The sequence below is a fragment of the Bombyx mori genome, chromosome 14 (genome assembly GCF_030269925.1).
Source record: "Bombyx mori chromosome 14, ASM3026992v2".
Classification (NCBI taxonomy): domain Eukaryota; kingdom Metazoa; phylum Arthropoda; class Insecta; order Lepidoptera; family Bombycidae; genus Bombyx; species Bombyx mori.
Genome location: NC_085120.1, coordinates 5,802,636 through 5,824,498, shown reverse-complemented (window position 1 = coordinate 5,824,498; position 21,863 = coordinate 5,802,636). Strand labels below are relative to the sequence as shown.

General features: G+C 35.9%; 1 protein-coding gene across 1 annotated transcript in view; it reads left to right on the top strand.

Annotated features, from left to right (window-relative positions):
- The window catches only part of LOC101739436 (uncharacterized), a 41,990-nt gene extending 20,539 nt beyond the window's left edge, over nucleotides 1-21,451 (top strand). Inside the window, exon 3 of the mRNA XM_004922589.5 lies at nucleotides 18,536-21,451. Coding sequence (XP_004922646.1) covers nucleotides 18,536-18,681 — 146 coding nt within the window. The 3' untranslated portion in view covers nucleotides 18,682-21,451. The remainder of the gene's footprint in view (nucleotides 1-18,535) is intronic.
- Nucleotides 21,452-21,863: the final 412 nt, after the last annotated feature.

Sequence of the window (21,863 nt, the reverse complement as noted above, 5' to 3'; positions counted from 1 at the left end):
ACTAACCGCGTTCCGAAGGCAGCTCCTCTGTACTGTTATTATGGAATACTAAAATTTGCAGAATAGCCGTATTTTCACGAAAAATTAATGATTGAATCATTTGTAAATCATATCCTACTTAAAATATCTATTGTTATGACCGAATTAACTTTGAAGTCGGAATTGTTTAAGTCATTTAATTCTCTAATCTTAACACGTAACGCGAACCAAGGTCTAATGTGTAAAAAGCTAATAATGGTCACATCAAATTAAGAAATTACCAAAAATGTTAAAACTTTATCATAAGATGTAACCTGTCTCATTTCGGTTATATGTTTGAGTGTTACCAGAAACTTAAAACAATAAAACCTGAACCTTCCTCAATATGTTTGTCTGTTGGATCGGTTGTAACAAAGATTCATTGTAACACCCAATTAGTGAAGTGAAAGCATTGGACATAACGTGAACGAATCGCCTTAAACAGTGCCCGGGAATATTTTATGAATTCCTGGATAATTGGCCGCATTGGTTACACTGAGTTTTTGTGGTATACGCGTTCCACATAACCGAAACCTTGGATTACGTGGAGATAATTTTTAAAACGTGTGTGTAAGCTTAATAACCAAATATCGTCGGCGACTGTCAAGAAATTCCTGGAAAATACCACAAAGACTGTTTGACTTGACAATTCTTGTCGGTTTTATTGCGGTTAATTATTGTAACAATATTGAAGGAGGTTGGTTCATCGTTTACATTGTCTCGGTTCTACGAATTGAAATCATGGCCATCTTCATAGAGGTGTCTTATTAGACAAGCGACTATACTAATCCGACTTCTCTGAACTCATTACAAGGATTCAATATAATCTCAGTGTCTGCTTTATAAGACATTACAGATTCGGATGTATATGTGATGATAATATTGGTCACTTAAGACAGTCTGAGATCGTTCACAATCAGATCCAGTTGTTAATTTTGCATGTAGATGATGCAATTCAATTCGCATATGCTCTGTGTAATTGCTTAATTTAGGTTAACGAGACTGAGCCGGTATATATTCACAAGGCAGTTCACTTATTACCTTTAGTATGTCCCGTGACCTAGTTGAGAACTAAACCTATTTACGTAAAGGTAATTAAAAATCAAGGTAATAAGTTTAATGGAACATCATGCAAGTTTTCTTGGTGCGTGCTCAAGTTGCACTGTACTCCAAATTCAATGTTAAAAAGGCCAACGAGCAAGAAAGGACTCTAAGATACAACCGTCCCTTTCGTTTACTATTGAGGGCGCTCGTAAAAGTTTTTGGAACCAACAAAAAATTGTTTTGGTTTTTTCCACCCGAGAGCGTTGCCCCGTACAAAAAAAAACATATCTCAAGCTCTTCTTATTGGAGATTTAGTACTACGTCATAAATAAACTACTACACGCTTCGGCTTTTTTTTCTTTTTTCTTTTTATAAGGATTTTGAATTTTTACCATTTCAACGGTCAACTGGTAACGCTAGAGCGCTCCGATGGTTCAGGACAAAACGCTCTTACTACAATGTAGTCATTGAATTGCGCAGTATATTTTTTTTTATTTCCTTATCTAAGCGAACTGGGTCGAGCCTAATCTGCAAAGTTTCGCAATCTTCCACTATTTTGCAGTACACTTTTATATGAATTACATACAAACACGAAAACAGTGGCAAACGTTAACGATATTAAATTTTAATTGGCCACAAATTGTATTGCATCTATCTGTGGAAGCTGTATGGCCGCTAGATGCAATCTCGTCGGAGATGCGCGGTCAATGACCGTGTGAGCGAGACAGCGTTATGAGCGCAAGCTAAACAGAAAAGATGCGCGTACGCACAGAAAAGGAATGAAAATTACTGTACTACTGTTTGGTTATTCATTTTTTAACTATAGCATGTCCTGGTATCGTAGGTGTGTGTATGCCTGCGTGATTCTAATCCTGATTTGTAATGTGTTGTTATTGTTTAGTTTAGTCCTACGTTACACGCCTCGATAGAGCGTTCCCAGAATATCAAAGAGCAAAGAGTTTTTATTATTTTTCCCTTTGAAACAACTCTCCTCCAACGCTTTTGTGAACTTTATAATATTATGTGTCTACAAATGTGTATGAGTGTTAACAAAGCGCCCAAATGAACTTTATGTCGCCTTGGCCTCGTCTTTACATTCTACACAATGAACACACATACCTATAGTCATTTTCAAAGAGGATTAGGATCGTTTTTTTTTTTCGTTTATTCCAGTTCCCAGCCTCTCGACACGTTTCCATTCAACCTATTTCTGTATATGACCTCCATAGATGGCAAAAGGATACTTGAAAAAAAAAACATCACTCGTATGTCATGAAATGTCATATTTCCCGCCAAAAGCGATGTCAGTTTCCCATGCAAGAGACAAGTTACTCTCGCTTCGATAATTTCTAATGTTTATGCATCAACGGTACCGACGCTTTGCAGCCCACGAGCTCAGTGCAACGGACAATGTGCATTCAGTCTTTCATATTTAAATACGAAAAAAAAAAAACAGCTGACAATCGCATAAAAAGCACTGTTTATTGCCTAAAATACACAAATAATAGGCCGGTCTTCTTTGAGGGTCAAAACTGTTGTATTGTCCCTGTAAGTTGTCCAGTGTGAATTGGAATAGGTTACGGAGGACAAAGGTGGTGACATGTCTTCGAAGATAGGGAGCCGGTGTAACTTGGGTTATGTTAATGAGATTTAATTGAGTTTATAATGGGCATGATGATGAATTGGATTCGAGATAGCCTAGGGCTCGAACTATTAGGGCGCGAAAATTATGGTGAATCAGTATTTCATCTAATTGAGGCCTATAAAATCAAAGGCAGCTAAATCCAAGTCGGTCTAATATTCAGGTAAACTACAAAAATCGGCCCTAAACACGTCATTACGGATCCTCCCGATCCATCGAAGTATTGCTCTTGCTAGGGCCAGTGTTAGCAACACTCCCGATTTGAGAAGCTGAAATAACTTTGTTCCGATAGCTACGATATTCTTTATTTTAAAGCACATTTATAAAGAATGAGAATATTACTAATAATCTGAATTTTAAATGATAAAATTTCGTTTATTAGTACTTAGTACCGAGTAAAAATAAAATTTTTGAATTGAATTTGTTAGATTTAGCTGCATTTGTTATAATATAAAAACACTAAAGCGTATCCAACTGACTAAACAAGAGAGCGCCATTGTTAATCCATTTTACGACATTAAGGCGTTTAGCTGCCTTTGATTTTATAGGCCTCAATTCATGTATAATATTATAATACGAAATGTAATCAATGTTCGCCTTGAAACACGCATGTGATATCGCACGGACGAACGAACATTATCACAAAACAAATCGCTGAGAGAAAGCAAATTTATTTATAAAACAATGATGGCGGGGAATAATCGAAAAAAAACGCGGTGTTGCGGTAGGTCGGTCTGCATCGTGAACACGGGAAACTGGTAAACATAACGCACGTGCTTCTATTTACCATACGCCGACAGAGGAGTCATTGTTCCAATATTCGAATAAATTAACGTCCGAATCTCCGATATCCTTCACGTGCAAGAAGCATCAAAAGTCTTTTTTCTTTTTCACGTGTTACGTGCGAGGAATTGTTTTAGTATCAATCAAACACTAAATCAATTGACTAAATGGCACCAAACACTCACAAACAACATGTGTACGTATCAGGCTTGTTGATAATATTCAATAACGTAACAAATAGTATGGAGCCGGCGCACAGCAGACATGCTGTCTGGGCACAATCGGCATTAACTTTAATCACGCTACTGCGCGCTATCTTGCGCAAAGGCAGCGGTTTGCTATTCTTTCCGAACACTGCCCATTTGGAGCGTAGACCAGGCTTTTGTTAAGAAACCCTTTTAAATTCGCGCCGAGCGGGCTTTGTTACTGGCGGTAGGACTGTGAGTCCGCGCGGGTAGGTACCGCCGCCCTGCCTGTTTCTGCCGTGAAGCAGTAATGCGTTTCGGTCTGAAGGGTAGGGCAGCCGTTGTAACTATACTGAGATCTTAGAACTTATATCTCAAGGTGGGTGGCGCATTTACGTTGTAGATGTCTATGGACTCCAGTAACCACTTAACACCAGGTGGGCTGTGAGCTCATCCACCCATCTAAGTAATAAAATTAAAAAATTATCTAAAATTGCTACTGACAAGGCAAAAGTTGATGCATTAAAGTAAAAATACCGTGAACTCTCACTATAACTCTTTATTCACGTTATTTACACAGATGCGCTTCGTCAATCACGTTTTGTAGGTTTTTTTTTAAAGTTTGAATCTTATTAACACCCTTTTACTAATGTGCTGTATATGTGTTTGTATGTAACGGAACTTTAATTAACATCTAATTAAAATAACACGAAAATTTGCACACGTACCAAATATCATTAACAATACAATATCGATCTCGACCAGTAGCAACAGAGTAACAAAAAATGTGATTAATTGTCAATCCGTTGTGCGTGAGCGTGTTTTTTTTTAAACTTTTAATATCAATATTACTAGTGGTAGGACCTCTTGTGAGTCCACACGGGTCGGTACCACCACGTCGCCTGTTTCTGCCGTGAAGCAGTAACGCGTTTCGGTTTGAAGGGCGGGGCAGCCGTCGTAACTATATTTGCGACCTTAGAACTTATATTTCAAGGTGGGTGGCGCATTTACGTTCTAGATGTCTACGGGCTACAGTAACCACTTAACACCAGGTGGGCTGTGAGCTCGTCCACCCAGCAAGTTTAAAAAAAAATAGCAAACGTGGTTGCGCTTGCTCATTGTTGATAGTAAATAGCATTTGCATCGTTATCGGTTCTAGTAATTAACGATACATATTTAAGCAAGAATGTTCCATTGTCTATGCAGTCACGCAGTCTGTGGTCTTAAGTTTTTACGGTCGTTCAGATAGATGATGCTTGTGAACGTTATGTTAATATTGTTTTCAAATGAAAGTAAATAAAGATTTACTACACGTAAATAGATTTACTATTTTGAGTAAAACTAATTGTGTAAAATGAGATTCGTCAATCTCCAGTTTTTTAACACATACACATATATTTAACACATATATTTAGAATGACAAATTACCACACCGATTTCATAATAAATACTATTAGAAGTTAAGTAATACTAGATTAACAAAATCTAACGACGCTTAGGCAAATTATGGCTAGAGTAAAATCAGTTCCCATAAATAACAATCCATTATTTTGCTCATTCTAATTAACAGTGAAGTCCCCTCGAACAAAACCGAATATTTCGGCGATTAAATTTATGTGAACCGCCAAAGTTCATGCAACGCTGGACTCATTTGGTCCTTGTTTTATTTGAATGTGTAACGTATCGGAAAATTAGAATTTTATTTGAACATACTACAAATTTGTTGGACATAATTATTCTTATCTATATATTAATACGTGAAGCAAAAACTATGTGTTGGACCTCTAGTTAAATTTGTTATACAACTATTTGTTGTATAAAAACAACTATATAGGCAGAAGAAAACACATAAAAAATATGAATAATTGTTACGATAAACGTATCGCATTTGTTATCGATAGTTCTTCAACCTTGGGTAAACAATATGCTACCTACACTATTACAATATAGCCATGAGAATTTAACGCGCGATTAATTCATATAATCGACGTAGTTATCACAACGAAAAATCAAAGTACATGTCTAGAAGTCAAAACTTAAATCTCATCTCAAAGCTTTCGCGTTATGATGTCTCTCTAGTAATCAGACTGTGAGCTTTTCTATTCAACTACCTAACCTAAAAAATATAGTATATAACAATAATACAATAAATAATTTCATTGAAACTAATTCCTTATATCAATAAAACGTTTTCATTGAGCTAAAAGGCATTAATTTAAATAAATAAATAAAAAGAACTCTAGCTATATTAGAATGTTAAAACCTCAAATTAAAATCAAGGCGTCTCACAATAATAAAATTACAACGTTCGTTCCCTATTGTCTCGTCATTGAAGGGCACAAAGACGTTACGTAACGTATTGTTTTATGTAAATGTTAAGAAAACAATTACAGTAACTATTGTAAGCTAGTAATTAAAGTAACCTGCTTACGTCAATCGAGGCGGAATGATTTAATTCCTCTTTGTTGAACTAGCAATGTTTTGATTTTCACAAACGGTGCGCGAGAACTCATAATATCTGTGTTAATGTATGCTAAACTGTTTGGAATTCCCCTTCACGAAATCAGCGTTTGATATTACGTGAGAAATTTGGCCCTTTATTTTAATTTAAAATACAACAATGTATACGCGAATTAGACTTTTCTTTTTTATATTTGTTATGAAAGGATAATTTTGGAAAGATCTTATTTAAGAATAATTTAATGATATTGATTATTAATTAAATTATAAGTAAAACTTTTCAATATTTGTTCAAAAGTCGAAAAATAAGTTATGTATAGTGTATTTCATCATTATTATAATATTTTTATACCACGATCAGGTTGGGGCCGGATTGTAAGTAAGGTAGGTCCCGACGTGCCACCTATTTCTGCCGTTACGCAATCATGCATTCCAATCGACCTCAAGTCTCATGAATGTGACGGCATTCACTCAATCTTGTTGACACATGAATGCAAAACTACTAAACCCGACATCACTGATATTAACGCCGGAGGTGACTTATCAAAACTTAACATTATTAATTGTAGTAAAAAAGTAGATTCATCCATTATGCATAGAAGTCAGAGTGCCACATAAACTCACAAAGAATGAAAAAAAAAACTGAATTAATTTCACAATATCTCAAATCCGTGGGACATCTGACAAAAGTTCTTAAAAACGACCCATTAAAATTCCAATTGAATCCTGTTTTCGCTAATACAAAATCCGAATTGGTTTCTCTCAAATCTGCATTGTGCCAGAGACAAACAGGTCGGTTCGGTTTTCATCCATCTATTCCCACGGCAAGGTTTTTGATGTTTGCACGTAGAGCGACACATTGTGAATTTTAATACGAAAAACAATTATCGTAATAATTAATATTCACCCTTTGTATGGGCTCTGCATCCTGTCATTGAACGATATTTCATATTTGCTTCATTATTAGTAGACCAAAAAATGAAGTATTCGCTAGCACTCTACTTTTATTGGTGGTAGGACCTCATGTGAGTCCGCACGGGTAGGTACCACCACCCCCCTATTTCTGCCGTGAAGCAGTAATGCGTTTCGGCTTGAAGGGTGGGCAGCCTAGCCGTTGTAACTACATATACTGAGACCTTAGAACTTATTTCTTAAGGTGGGTGGCACATTTACGTTGTAAATGCCTATGAGCTCCAGTAACCACTTAACACCAACTGTGAGCTCGTCCACCCACCTAAACAATAAAAAAAACTTGTCATAGGAAAATGTAACGTCAATATTCTTCTTCTTCTTCTTCTCCATCGCTCCCTCATTGCTGAGGATCGTGACTCCGTTTCAGCTTGTCGACTGCCAGCCTCCATCAGTCAGTTGCCTGGTGTAGTGCAGCGCTAAGTGGTCCGCTGATTTGCTCGGAGATCTGGTCGGACCAACGTTTGGGGCTCCGGCCCCTAGGACGTTTTCCTTCCACTTTTCCAGTGACCATTTCAATATATAGATATAAAAATTTGACGAACCATCAGTTTCGCACTTGCAAATCGATTTAAATAAATTTAGTAACGAGACCGATATCTTGGTGCATCATTGTAACGTACATCCGTTAAACGTTAAATGCTCAGTGCACGTATTAGTTTGCATATGACACACTTTCAGTGGTCAGTATAAGCTTACTTACTTCAAACATAAAAGCATTCTCATAGGTAAAAATTCATCTATGCAGGCAACACAATTTTTTTTTTCTCCACCTTATCCCACTACGTGGAGTCGGCACAGCTAATTTTTCTCTTCCATTCTCTTCTATCTGCCTTCATCTCAACACTCACTCCTCTCTCTCTCATATCGTCATTCACACACTCCATCCATGTCTTCTTCGGTCGACCTCTTCCCCCTCTACCTTGCACTACCATTTCCATACATTTCCATTTGACAGAAAATAAATATTTGTGCCTTTGTTCAATAATAGAAACAGAAAATAAATATTTGTTTAATGTAGGCAGCGGCTTGGCTCTGTCCCTGGCATTGCTGAAGTCCATGGGCGACGGTAACCACTCACCATCAGGTGGGCCGTATGTTCGTCTGCCTACAAAGGCAATAAAAAATAATAATAATAATAATGAAGCAACTGTTTTACTGTAAAACTTTCAAAAATAACAAACAGCTCATGAAAGAACCGGAGACCGAATTCATCTAGCGACCCAGCGTTTCCTTTCCCAAGACCAACGTGACCCATATTCATGTCGTCCGAATAATTACACATTATATTTGATCCGTCAATGCTTGACCAATCATTTTTACGACAAACCCCGACCGGTCAACGCCATAATGCAGTTTTATAGTCGACTATCAAACATAAAGGGTGCATTTATGTTTTACTTTCACACGTTTTGAAAAACGGAATTTGTCGAAACAATATTACCGGTCTGCTCGTAAATGCTCGTTAGTAAAAAAAAAAACATATTAAACGCGTCGGACTCTTCGCATAATAATGTCGTAAAAATTATATTTATGTAAGAACATTTAGTGGTAGGACCCCGCTTCGTTTTTGGACGATTTTCTAAGGATTTGATTTACGGACTCGATTTCTTCTACTTAATTCCTTTCGAGGCAATATAAGGCTCACGTATGATTGGAAACGATTTTAAAGAAAAATAATAATTAAAGATCATCTTTGAGAAGACTCAGTGAGGCTAATTAGAACATCGTGACGTTCCAAAATTCGTATTTAATTACATTAAATCGTTTTTTGATCAGCTCATCGTTTAGATACTCGACCAGTGCATCTCCTTGGGTGGTCCTTAATGCACACACCACGACGCGATAGTATCAACTAGCATTAAAGTTTTTGTCGCTACCCGGGGACGCGACGTGACCAAAAGCTAATAGAAACATAAGCCGCGCATACTTCACAAAATCACCCAGCCTGCAACGTGAAAAGCTTTCAAACACTTAGCAGCGTTATCTTTGGCACTTTCACGTTTAAAAACGTCGATGCGTGTTTTATTCTACAAGTGTTTTTTTTAACAAAAACTATCTTTAATGTTGCCGTGTGCGTTTGCTTTAAGTTCTTTTTATACTACTTTAAAATGCACACTTAGAAACTCTAGTACTTTAAGAAGACGAGTAATGCATGTAAGAAACCTGAGCTCGCACGCCCCAACCCAATAGATATACAGAGCTATTGCAGGCCAACTGTGACCCGCTGACACGCCGGACTTCTGAACCATTACACCGATTATAAAATTACGTAAATACGCTCATCTGCCAAATGTTGCCTGGCCTTAAACGCCAGTTTTGCGGCCAGACTTCATAACATATGCTGCGGATGTTGCAAGCTTTATTTAGCAAAGAACATTTTTTAATGCCTCTTTATCCATCCAATATATAATAACGGCCGTCTGGTGTAGTGGTAAGTGACATGGCCACTACACAAGGGGGTCGCGGGTTCGAATCCCGCCAAGGGAAGATATTTGTCTTTTTATAAAATGTCTTTTCCAGGGCTATAGATGTATATTAAACATATGTATGTGTATAATAATAATCTTACATTTATTTCCGTTATCTGGTACTTGTAACACAAGTTTTTTATGAACTTAACGTGGCGTGATTTGTCAATAAATAAATAAAATATATAATATAAGTAACAAAAGTTCCAAATCTATTTAAAGAAAATTTTATAGTTCACCTCTGTGAAGTGGTCACTGATCTTTTGATATAAATTTGATAATTTCTGTCATTTAAAATCGTGCAAATGCAAATGAAAAGATTTACTTAATAATAAACGTTGAATAATTTACAAAAACATCTAAATAGAACATTTAAAAACGGGATTACACCGTGCTCATATTGCAGCGTCCCTAAACATGCACAATTTAACATCAAACGCGAATTCGTTATACACGTAGTCTTATCTTGAGAAAAAACTTTGTTAACCTGTTGTGCATCTTATTAGCATAGCACCGGCTATTATCCATTATTCTCATCGTATTCATGGATAAACACACACCAGTCTTTGTGTCCATTGTTAGAGTAATACTTAGCAGCATCAACCCTCGCGGTAATCCCATCCTTTCTATGCATTGTGCGGTACAATGCGAGATGAAAATAAAGAGCGGCTGTTCTCAAATTCGGTGTACAGGTCACATCTTAGTCCGACCTTAGGTCATCGCTTCGATCGTGTTTGCTTTTGTAAAACCAATGTTTAAACTAAAAGCGGTTCTGTATTCTATTGTTTGTTAAGATGTAACAGGACAATGCGTCACGGACAATAGTCTTTTATTGTTCTTTATAGTATTTGGCTACCGTTCCATCCGTTAGATCTCTTTATTGGAGGTATTATCGATCTCATTGTGTTCCCGATTTATTACGTTGTTTCGGCTTCTGGCTGTACAATAAATTTGAATATTAACGATCATGGGAACTGGGCTGTATGTTCGTTCAGAAATCCGTACGTACTTGGATATTTTTGTTTTATGATCTATCCACCACATTAATTAGTGAAATATAATTAAGAAATTGTCTTCGTTAATTAAAGTTAATGAACAACGAAGATGAAAATATTTATTTGCAGAACTAATAGAACATGCGTTCCGGAACTTTTTTTGATGTCTTTATTGCAACGAAATAAAAGATAGGATACAAATCTGTCCGAATAAAATATTATACATATATAAAAAAAAAACACTTTTTAATAAATAAAATAAAGCTATTTTTTAAACTATGCCCCATATCTTGATTGTCTCTTAATAAAATAATAAAGATTCAATTGCTTCTTGTCTTTTAAATTTAAATATAATATCTCATATTTTAAATGCAATGAATCACTTTAATCTAGTACTAAAGTCAAACCCGAAAATTTGTAGTCTCCTCGGCACATTGACCAAACCTCATATACAAATTAAAGTATTGAAATCCAGATAGTGGACCCGAGGATTTTTTATCGACCTATTGAATGCAATCATTGTAAGGGATATGTAATCACCATGTATCGTAGATAATCAGCCGCATACAGTAGCTATGTCGGTAAATTGCTCTACGATCCCGATAGCTGGAGTGGCCAACTTCGGCTCTTTGAGGACAACCTGCCGTGTCCTTTCAACTCGCCGCCTCTACGTGGTGCGCTCTATTAAACCTTCATTACGGTTCATTATTAAGCTAAGTGTTAAGATGCATACGGTAGGCCGAGAGATCAATGATCCATATTGACGAAAAAAAAAACAAACCAAATCCCAGAAACCAAATACCGAACATGAACAAAAGGAGTTTTTTTGAAGATATTTTACGATGCACTCCCCGATGTTTACTGAGACCTGTTGTCGGTGCTTCTAATTAATACGGTAGCATCGTTTAAATATTTACGAATTAACTAGACAAATTTCAAACAAAAAACTATGAAATATTTTAAGTTCTGTTATTTAACACTAGAGTTTCCGCAGTAGTCGAAATTCGACTATAATTAATTGGAATTGTAAGCTTGTACAGTATTATGATTGTATTTTATACTTCTATAATCACAAATTTCGCCAAGACTACACTATAAAAAATATTAACAAAGTCAAACAATATTTAATCTCAATTTGACAACAGACGTCAAGAACAAAAGTTTGACAATAAATAGTATGCATGCGTGTGTGCGTCAAATACATGGTATGTAGTGTGTGTAATGTTTTATTTATTGATTTAATGTATTTTTTATGCATTATTTAAAAAAAATATTAGCATTGTGCACTTCCTCTCTATATTCTCTATAAGTGTGCAAAATTTCATACTCCTCCGTCCGCGCAATTTTCTTAAAAAGGGATACAAAGTTTTTGCTTCGCGTATTAATATTTATTTAACATAACTCTTTGTGTTATCAAGATTCGTTCGTGTTTATATTTTAGACGTAAAGTTCATTGTCTCACCAAGAATATTAACTGTGGAATCGTACAGGATTTCACAAACTGACTCTGTTCTACAGTTATTAACGCTAAGTCAAGTATGTCGCTGTACCCGTTCATTAAAATGATTTCTAATGAAACATGACCGGCTGCTTTACCTTCACAACCACGTCATAGGATCTCGTCTCCGTAGTATTATTACGATCGATCTAGATAGAAATTATTAACATTTATTCCAATAGTAAAATCCCAACTGGAATTTCCTCAGCAATAAAAACTGCAATGGAAAAACAATAAATATGTATTTTTTTACATATTTGTTTTTCGGATTGTCGTTTTCGTGTTTAAATGTTATTTAATTAACCTTTTTATGAACGTTTTTATTTTAATTAGTTTGAAAATTTACAATAATGGAATCCATTCCAACAGTGTCATATTCTATCCCAAAATCGACAATATTCCTTTACGTTATAATCATTAAGAAGTTGATTATCTGCCAAATAAATATCTACAAACAAAAAAAAGTTGTTGTCATTATCAATTACTTCTTCTATACGTTATTCAATTCATATATGTTTTTAGATTAAATATAAATGAGATGAGCTAGTAATTGTGGCAGTTTTATTTCAGGGTCACGCAGCCCTATGTATGATGCCCAAAAAGTTACTCTTCTTATTTAGTACAGGGCATATTATATCAGATGTTGTACTCGGAACCTACTGTCTCGAAAAAAATAAACTTTGGAAATAAGTTATATTTCGATGAAATAAATTCCTAGTAAAATTATAAATGTGATAATTTGTGTGTTGTTTTGTTATTGATGCAATAATGACCGAACGGTTTTGAATGGAATTTTCCACAATGATAATTATAAATAATAAAGGATATTTTTATCATCGTAAATGACGCAAAAAATAAGATGAAATCGCAGCATCACTTCTAAGTACCGGTTTCATAAGTATAAGCCTTTACTTACTGAGTTCTTTCTCCTACGTAACTGTACAAACTGAGACTTTAGAATCTTCGTATCTCAAGGTAACTGGCGGCATTTACGCTGTAGATGTCTATGTGCTCCGATACCCACATAACATCAGGTGGGCCGTGAGCTCGTCCACCAACCTAAGCAACAAAAAAATCCTTATTTTTTATTAGCCACGATCGCGTCGTCTAGATCTTTTTGCACATCATAAATTATTAATAAAAACTCACATTGCGTATAAACTTTGGATGTATGTATTGGAAGGGTCGTATGAATAATTTCGTCGGTGTAAGGAGAACATTGACCTCCGGGATGCACACGGCAACAAATGCACAGATTTATCTCATATGAAATAATGTAATATACGTATTTTGAGAACGTCCGCGCCGCGCCGTATCGACCTTTTACAATTTGGACGATGTCACCTCTCTAATTTTGTTAAGTACCTCTGAAGCGATTGCAGTGTGCTTAGTGCGAGTTTTTTAACGTTCACGATAGCGTAAAAGTTAACTCAAATTTGTATGGAGTTTAAACCTTCGCCTACGTTTGCCGCTAGAGGCGCTGTTCCAACTGCATACAAAGAGTTAACTTTTACGCTATCGAGAACGTTAAAAAAACTCTCCTCACTAAGGCCACTGTTCGCTTGTTCACGTTAATTCAATGTTTTTATTCATTCATTAATGCATTGATTAAGATTCATATCGAAAAATGTGTAGAATAATAAATTTATAGATCACGATCGTCAATAATTATGCTATCAGAATTATTAAACATCTTTAGTTTTTTTTTTTTGAAATAGTGATATAAAAACAAATATATAAAGGACGCGACTACTCGATACCCGTTGTACAGTTCACGTGCAGGTAATTATTAAATTGCTGGATTGTAAAGCCGTCGTCTCGTCGCCGCCGCGTCGCGACTTTGTCGCACACGCAACATTGCTTTGTGCAATTTCGCTCACTTTCACAATTACGTGGGCAAAGACGCCTGCACAGTTTCTATTTGAATGATTAGATCAATGAAGAATAAATTTATCATACGCAACTTGTTTACGTAACTAGGTTTCAATATGCGCACTCACTTTCGGTCCAGATTTGTTAACAATAAACAATCGCAGATCTGTAAAAAGTTCGTCAAGTGACATTCAAAATGTCAATCAGTATGTCATGTAGACAAACTAATATTTAGTTACAAAAAAAACATTTTGAAACCGATTAAGAAGTCATTCAGAGGTTGGACCATTCAACATCCTGTTCGCTAGATATTATCTGAATAATTGCAGTCTCGCCAGTAACTGGCTGGACCCGTCTGGCCTCTTCGTAGCCTAACTTCTAAACGACCATAATTTCCGAATCATTATCTATATTTGCTATAAGTTCCTACAAATACTCAGCACTAGTGTTGGTCATCAAACTGGATTTGTTTTTCTATTAAGTTTTTCTACTAAGTTTTTTAGCGTCATCGCGACAGAAAGTTAATCACTCATCTAATTAATTTTATAGTATTCCAATGAATAATATTTACTGAAGAGATAACGTATTCAAAGTACGATGTTGGCAGAAATGCAAAGACCATCGCTATGTTATTATGACGAGTCATCATTCGCCAGTAAATGGGTTCATCGCTTAACCTGAATGCGAATATATGAGTCACGTTCAACTCGCACTCTGACTAACCACGGCTACTGTTTCCTGTCACAATAAAACACATCACACAAAAAAAACACGTATTCGTCAATATTTAATTCAATTTATTTAAACAGAAGATACAAGATACAAGAAGCGAATCAAGCCTTATTAAACGAACGTTCAAAGCTGTACAATAGATGCTACCTGGATACATGTCACTTATTTGTTTAGGCAGCCACAGCACGATTCAAAACCAGTAGCTGTGAGCCCAAACATACGATCGTACGACGCTCGAGGGGAATACTTTTTGTTTCTCTTTTTAACTAAAACCACTCGCGCAACCTTCACCAGGGCTGTCCGCCAATCAAATGGTACTCAACATTCAATTGTTACAAAATACAACCGAGCGGTTTCGACGTCGCCTTTCACTTGGCCTAGATATTTTGGAACTGGTCGGACGAAGCGACAATGCAATCGCTTTATCACTTTGCCATATAAACGACAACAAAGCGCTTCCTGCGTAGAATTTAGCCGCTACGAAACATTTAAACTTCAACTGGTCTAGCAGCCCTGTGACGAATTAAATAAAAAGCTCCGGTCGCGAGCTACGGCAGCGAGCCAACCTGTTTGGTTACGGGACGCTAAGACGCCCACGCCACTCAAATCCGCGCTCGACACATGCAACGTTATGTTATAGTGTGGGTAGACGCACGCCAGATCAAGTTTGGACTTGCTTTCGGATACGTCACCGCGTCGTCAAGGAAAAACGCAGGACTTTTTGTACTAGACCCGCAAGACTGCAAGAAATTAACTGTTGGTCCTCTTCTAACACTCGCGTTAGACAGAGATAAAGAAATATTTTTCTGATAAACTTAACTTAAAACGCTCGACAGCACTAACAACGTCCGCAAATTTAAAGCTTTGTCAGCTTTTAGTAATCGTATAGGATACGTTGAATGCATTATGCGAACTCTTCATCATATTATTATGGTCTATATGAGTGATGAGTCTATAGATCATGTATATATGATATAAATTATATACCTACAATCTTAAAGCCTTCCATGATTATAACGCATTTTTATAGCGCGTTCGTGCATAATAATTTCGGAACAGCAAAAAACGAAAATTGAAATTTGAAGCTCCTTATATGGAATACGGAATCGGAACTTTGAACCGATAATATTATAACTAAAAAGAAAACTAGACACTCGAAAATAATATAAATTATTACATTGCGTAACTAAGAAAGGAGTTTTTCATATATTGTTGTATTAAATAGTATTTTCTACCCGCTCTTAACAAAGACATAGACAACGGATGCATGTCATTGCTGACCTTCGAGCCAACGTGGACTGCATGCTTATGCAGTCACTATGCAAGGAACCTTGCAGCTCGATCAACAAGAATTTAACAGCTACAGAAAACCGCGGCGTATCACATTTTTTACTATCCAAGTCACGGACGGTCACAACACAGATATCGTTGCTGTGAGAATAAAAGTGTTGAGAACATAAATGAGAATGCCTCTCGCGGTAAACAGAATGGAAGCAACATCGAATGTCGTTTGGATCGGTGCTCGCAACGATATTTAGGTCGACGGAAATAGCCACGGCACTCTGACCATTGCAATTTGAGCACACAACTTGTGTGTACACCAGCTCACTAGATTATTTAATAAAACTGACTATACCTATAAACGAGCTGGCTTCACGTCTTGTCGCTAGGAAGTAACATCAATATACGTATCACTTACTACAGACTTATCCAAATCACTCGAACGAATTTTACGCTTATATTTATCATTCAAGGCTCTTCATACGGAATCAATCGAAGAGTAATTTAATGTATTATCAAAATCCAAGTCTTTCTACGCCACAGAATTAGCTTGTAAACGATAAATGATTGATAATGCCAGCGATAAGTGTGTGCGAGTTGTTTGCGCAGCGTATACGCCCCGCCCGCGCCTTCTCTAACTCCAAGGCCATTTTATTTACGCACCCGCATGTTTACTATCCGGCCGCTACATATAGACCACGCCACTGAGCACATAAACAGTTGGCGGATTCGCAACGCAAATCGGTCACGTTATACTAGAAGAGAGAAAATGGCGGGAAACGCTCCATTGAGCGCTTGGCGGGAACGGTTGCGCAACCACGTGAAAGTATATTTCGTTAGCGTAGAGATTTATTTATCTACGATTTCTTTTACGATGGAGTCTATTTATGATTTGAGTTGTATGCGGGATATAGAAACAACCTTAAATAATCTAATCATAGTATCACCTACCTATTCTGTGACAGCTCACGGTCAGCTAGATAATATTTAGAGAATTAAATGTTATTGTATGTCGCTGATAATATCATAACATTGACACTGCTTTCTAGATAGCGTTCACAAATCACTTTCAAATTTTAATAGGTTATGTTTTCTATTTCCACGTGATAACATTTGGCGGGAAACTGCTTCCAGTGGTCGACCTTTGAGGTATTACGTCATTGACATAGTTCTCGACTGCAGAAACCGACAGTTTTTTTGTTGTGACTCAGACGTTGGTTTATTATAAATTTTTGCCATGTTACTCTTATAGTTACATGTTCATCGAATTCCATAGCTATAGGGAAGGTTAAATAAAGCGTGACGACGAAAAAATAAATTTAGTGAAAGATATATAAATATATAAAATAGTATTTCATAAAAATATATATTTTATAATAAAATATGATATTACATAAAATGTGATATAATAGGTATTACGTATTAAATATTTGGCGCCGTGAACAAAAAACGAACAAATATGGTATTTAAATCGAACATAAAAATTAAATTTGAATAACATTAATAAAAACAAGAAACGAAAGACTTTATCAATATTCACGAGCACGCGAGTTATATTGTCAAATGTTGATCCGCATTGGCTAGAACCTCGGTAATGTAACCTTGGACATTGTGTGTTGCTAGGCCGATCCGCCCGGCACACGATAAACAAAACTACAAGAATCATTCCGAACTACTAACTCAATATTAATTTGCAAAACGGTCTCATGAGATTACATTTAAATTTATTCCAAATAATGCCGATATCTGAACGCACGCTATAATAAATACGTATGATAATAATAATTGTATTGTACGTATCCTATGCTATATTACGGTTACTAATGTTTATGTAACTTTATCGTTTATTGCGTGCGATGTGTGTTGTTCTGTTATCTCGTCTCATTGTTCTGCGATAATATACTCGTAGAATTGTTTTTAAAAATTAAAATCCAAACAAAAACATCGTTACCTATTTAGAAACTCTTCTTAAATGTTGGCTGTTCTAGTTCAAGAAACATAATAGATATTTTAGACACTTGAAGCTACACAATTTCTAAGCCAAAACATTATCAAACATTCCCGAACACATAATTTATTAGATCACGTCAAAAATGTCTGAAAACTCTTAACGAAATTCACAGCTACCCTCAACCCCGTATTTCACAGGCTGGAAGACCATTACAAAGCAGATTAAACAGTAGTAAAAATGAACGTAAAATTTTTATGGTTATGAACACCATATTTTTTCAGAATTAGAAATGGTCACAAAGCCCGTCGCCGCCCCCAGGGGACTTACAAAAAAGAATTCCGGTGCATTAAGTGCTTTACGGGCTGGCTTTTACAGTCTCGTCCTAGTGGATGAAGTCGTAAATTATAACAAGTCGACTGCAACAAGGTGCAGCCATCGGGGCTACGTTACCAACAGCTTCAGATAGTCGTAAAATCCGTGTACCGATCTATTGTAGTTCCCGCCACGCCTTCGCGGCTTTACTACTCGTTTTATGAATTACAATCGTACTTATATTCAAATGAGCGGTCTATTCTCATCGCACCCTATCGATAAACTGTAACGTCGATGTTAAAGTTATCGCTTTTGTTTTCAGATTTCTTGAAGCCCCGGAAAAGGCTATCGGGGAACGGGAAGAAGTCCCCCGCGCACAGCCACAAGCACGAGTGTGGTCATGGGGCTCACATTCGTCCTCCCAAAGTGGCTCGTCTATCGCAGCCGCATTTCAAACGCACGAGCTAGGCCTTCCTGCACCGCCTACCCACTGCCGGCCAGATTGAACAAAACCATCCCAGGACTCTTGGGCAGCTCTGTGAACCCATTCTCTATTCGTAGCCAAATCCCTCGCGCAGGCCAGTGACGCTTAAACGTTCGAAACCTAAATAAAATCATGTGCTGTTCAATATGGCGGACGGCTTTTTATTTTATGAAATTGTGCAAATTTAATTTTTAATTTCTTAATTTATTTTGAGTACCGTGACGTGTTCGCGCTCGCGGAATATAATAATGTTAAGTAATTTGTAAGATAATTCATAGATAGATACGGATAGCTTATAATTATTATTGATGTTTTACGTAAATTCACTTGTCACGCGACGCATCACAATACAGTTCGCCCCCTCTTTCGCCGCTCGACAGAACTGTTCCTGCAACAAAAGCAATATCATGTTGAACCTAAAACAGACTACACAGTCCCGTTTACATAGTGACAACTAATTATAAGTTTATTATGATCTCTTACAAGTAAATTAAGTTATTTAGATGTAATATCATAGTTTTAAATGTTAAGGTTTCAAGGACTAATCGGATGTGTCTGTTTTCATTGCCTCGATGCGTGAAAAGGTATGGTCACAATGCGCACGAATGCTCTGATGATGTCGAGTTGTACCCGTTGAAATCAAATTTCCCGCCTGCAGCTAGGCATTTTTAACGCATTCAATAAAATATACGATTTATTTTTTTGGATCGTCCCTGTGCTCAAGCAAGGAAGCTGCAAAAGATAATCGAACGCAATTCTTCAAAACCAATATCATTTAGAATAAGTTAAATATAAAATACAAATACTCAATAAAAGACATTTTCGTTACCGTTCGATGTAACAGAATAAATAGTTAATAATGTTAAAGTATTGCCAATTTTAAGTTATAGTAAAATATTACGAAGCGACTTTGAGTATTTGTGTTTGCTCCTTCATATTCTTAGTATATTTGTTTTGTTGTTGTATTTTAATGGATTATATATATATATATTTACAAAGGATTATTGTTTTTTTTTTTATTGAATCGTCTCGTTCTAATCCGACATATAATTCATTTCACAGAACCGCGGTTCCTTATAAAAAGAGTACAAATTTCTCATTGGTTTTAGGCGAAGGTTCCGCGGTGTTCTATTAAAAGACAAAATTCATTCGGTCATAAACTATCATTCATGATTATCATTATTCGAATATATGTACCTCTTATATATAAATACTTTGCGTATATTTTGTATTTTGCAATACAACTTGATGTGTTGTATGAAATGAACGTCAAATTCCGACAAAGCTGAATTGCTAATGAATTGTTTTACAATGAAATTGACCCATGATTTATTTCTGTAACGATCTTTTAATTAATTTTACAGTTTAGCGACTGACTCCAGATCGGCAGTACGTTAATTACCTACGTGACCTAAGTTTATTGGAAATGACTTTCTTTATTCATTTATGAATTGTGCTTGTTGTCTCGAGAAATGGACTGGATCGTTTTATGAATTGTAATTTAACTTCAACGTTTTACCAAATATTAGCGTCTGTTTAAAACGAAATTAAGACAAATCACATATATGTTTCCGGAACCCTAAGACGATGAACTCAGTTTCCCGAATAACACGAGATTAATTTAATTTCTATTCAGACGCTACTCGTGTCTCAATCTCTTAGGGTACCTTTCAATAATTTTAATTTCTTTATAATCTTTTTAACACCTGTGATGTATTAAATATGATCTCAGAAAGTAATTTAACGACATAATTTTGTCATGTTTAGCTTCTTTTTTTTTTTTTAAATAAGTACAGAAATACAAAGTCCAAAGTCCCGGGACGGAAACAGATGAGAAATAATTTAATACATCAATATGTTTTTTTTTTTTGTTTATTGCGATATTATTTTGTAATTGTGAGGTTTTGTGTTTGAGCGACGATAATAAAATGGTTTTAAAGGCGATTTTTTTTTCTGTTTATTATTATTAAAACAACGAACGTTTTATTTTTAGTAATACTAACACACGAAATATCGTAGTCGACTACAAATCTCTTCCTGTTCAAACTAAATTTAGACAAACGTTCAAGCCGTGAAAAGATTAACTATGAATGCCCCTACACCGTGTGTTCGAACGATAAACAGTACAAGACGTAACGCGCTTCTAATCGCCTTTAAACTTCGCCTCATCAAATTTCGACTGATTGAGGGTAGGCATAACTAAAAATTTTCGAAGATCTCCGCCGCACTGTAAATAATAAAGCACACCACCGTTTTATTTATATTAGCGGGGTGTAATTGGTACGTCACGTATGTGGGATACGCAAAAAAATAATATATTTTGTATTTTAATATTCTCTTAAGCTACAGAGGCAATATTGATTATTGCACGTACAGGGTCTCGCTGATCGAGATATGCAATAAACCGTGTAAGTAATTTGAAACTACGTTGTAGAATTTTAACGGTAAACTTCAGACTTATTATTCCATCAAGACACAATTTAGAACATTATAAAAACAAGAAACGTCTGGAAAACATTAACAATAAAAAATAAAAAAATAAAGTTTGTACGCGTCGTTTCAAATTACAAATTGGCTATTAACGCAGTCTACTAATTAAAAGTGGGCTGGTGAATGTTTTCTTATTCACTTTTGTTAACGACTTCACTTGTAAATACGGATATAACAACACAATGTTTTATAAATGTACTAGTTTCTTGTAATGTCTAATGTATAAAACTTAAATCTAGTTAAAAAAAAGCTTATTCAGTCGTATCTTTGGTTTTTTTTATCTCCCAACCCAACCAAAATATCCAATAACCTCGGCTTACGATAATAATGAATCGTAATATAAAAAAACATACTAAAGATATCTACCTACACATCTAGACTGGGGCACATTGCATTAACGACATCTATGAGTGGTTATGACCACTTTAGATAAGGCTGGCCAGTAAAGTCATTAGCTTTAAGAACAAAAAGATACGTGAATACCCATGAATATGTACCTATCCTATTTTAAAAGTTCACAGTAGGGAGAATTTTTAATGCCTCATAAAAATTACAGTATTGATTAATAGCTGGTGATTACCCTTTCTATAGTTTTGGCAATCTGCGATCTCATGTCTCTAGTTTTTTTTTTTCCTACTTATGCTGATAGCCTTGAGAGGCTATTTCAGCTTCACCC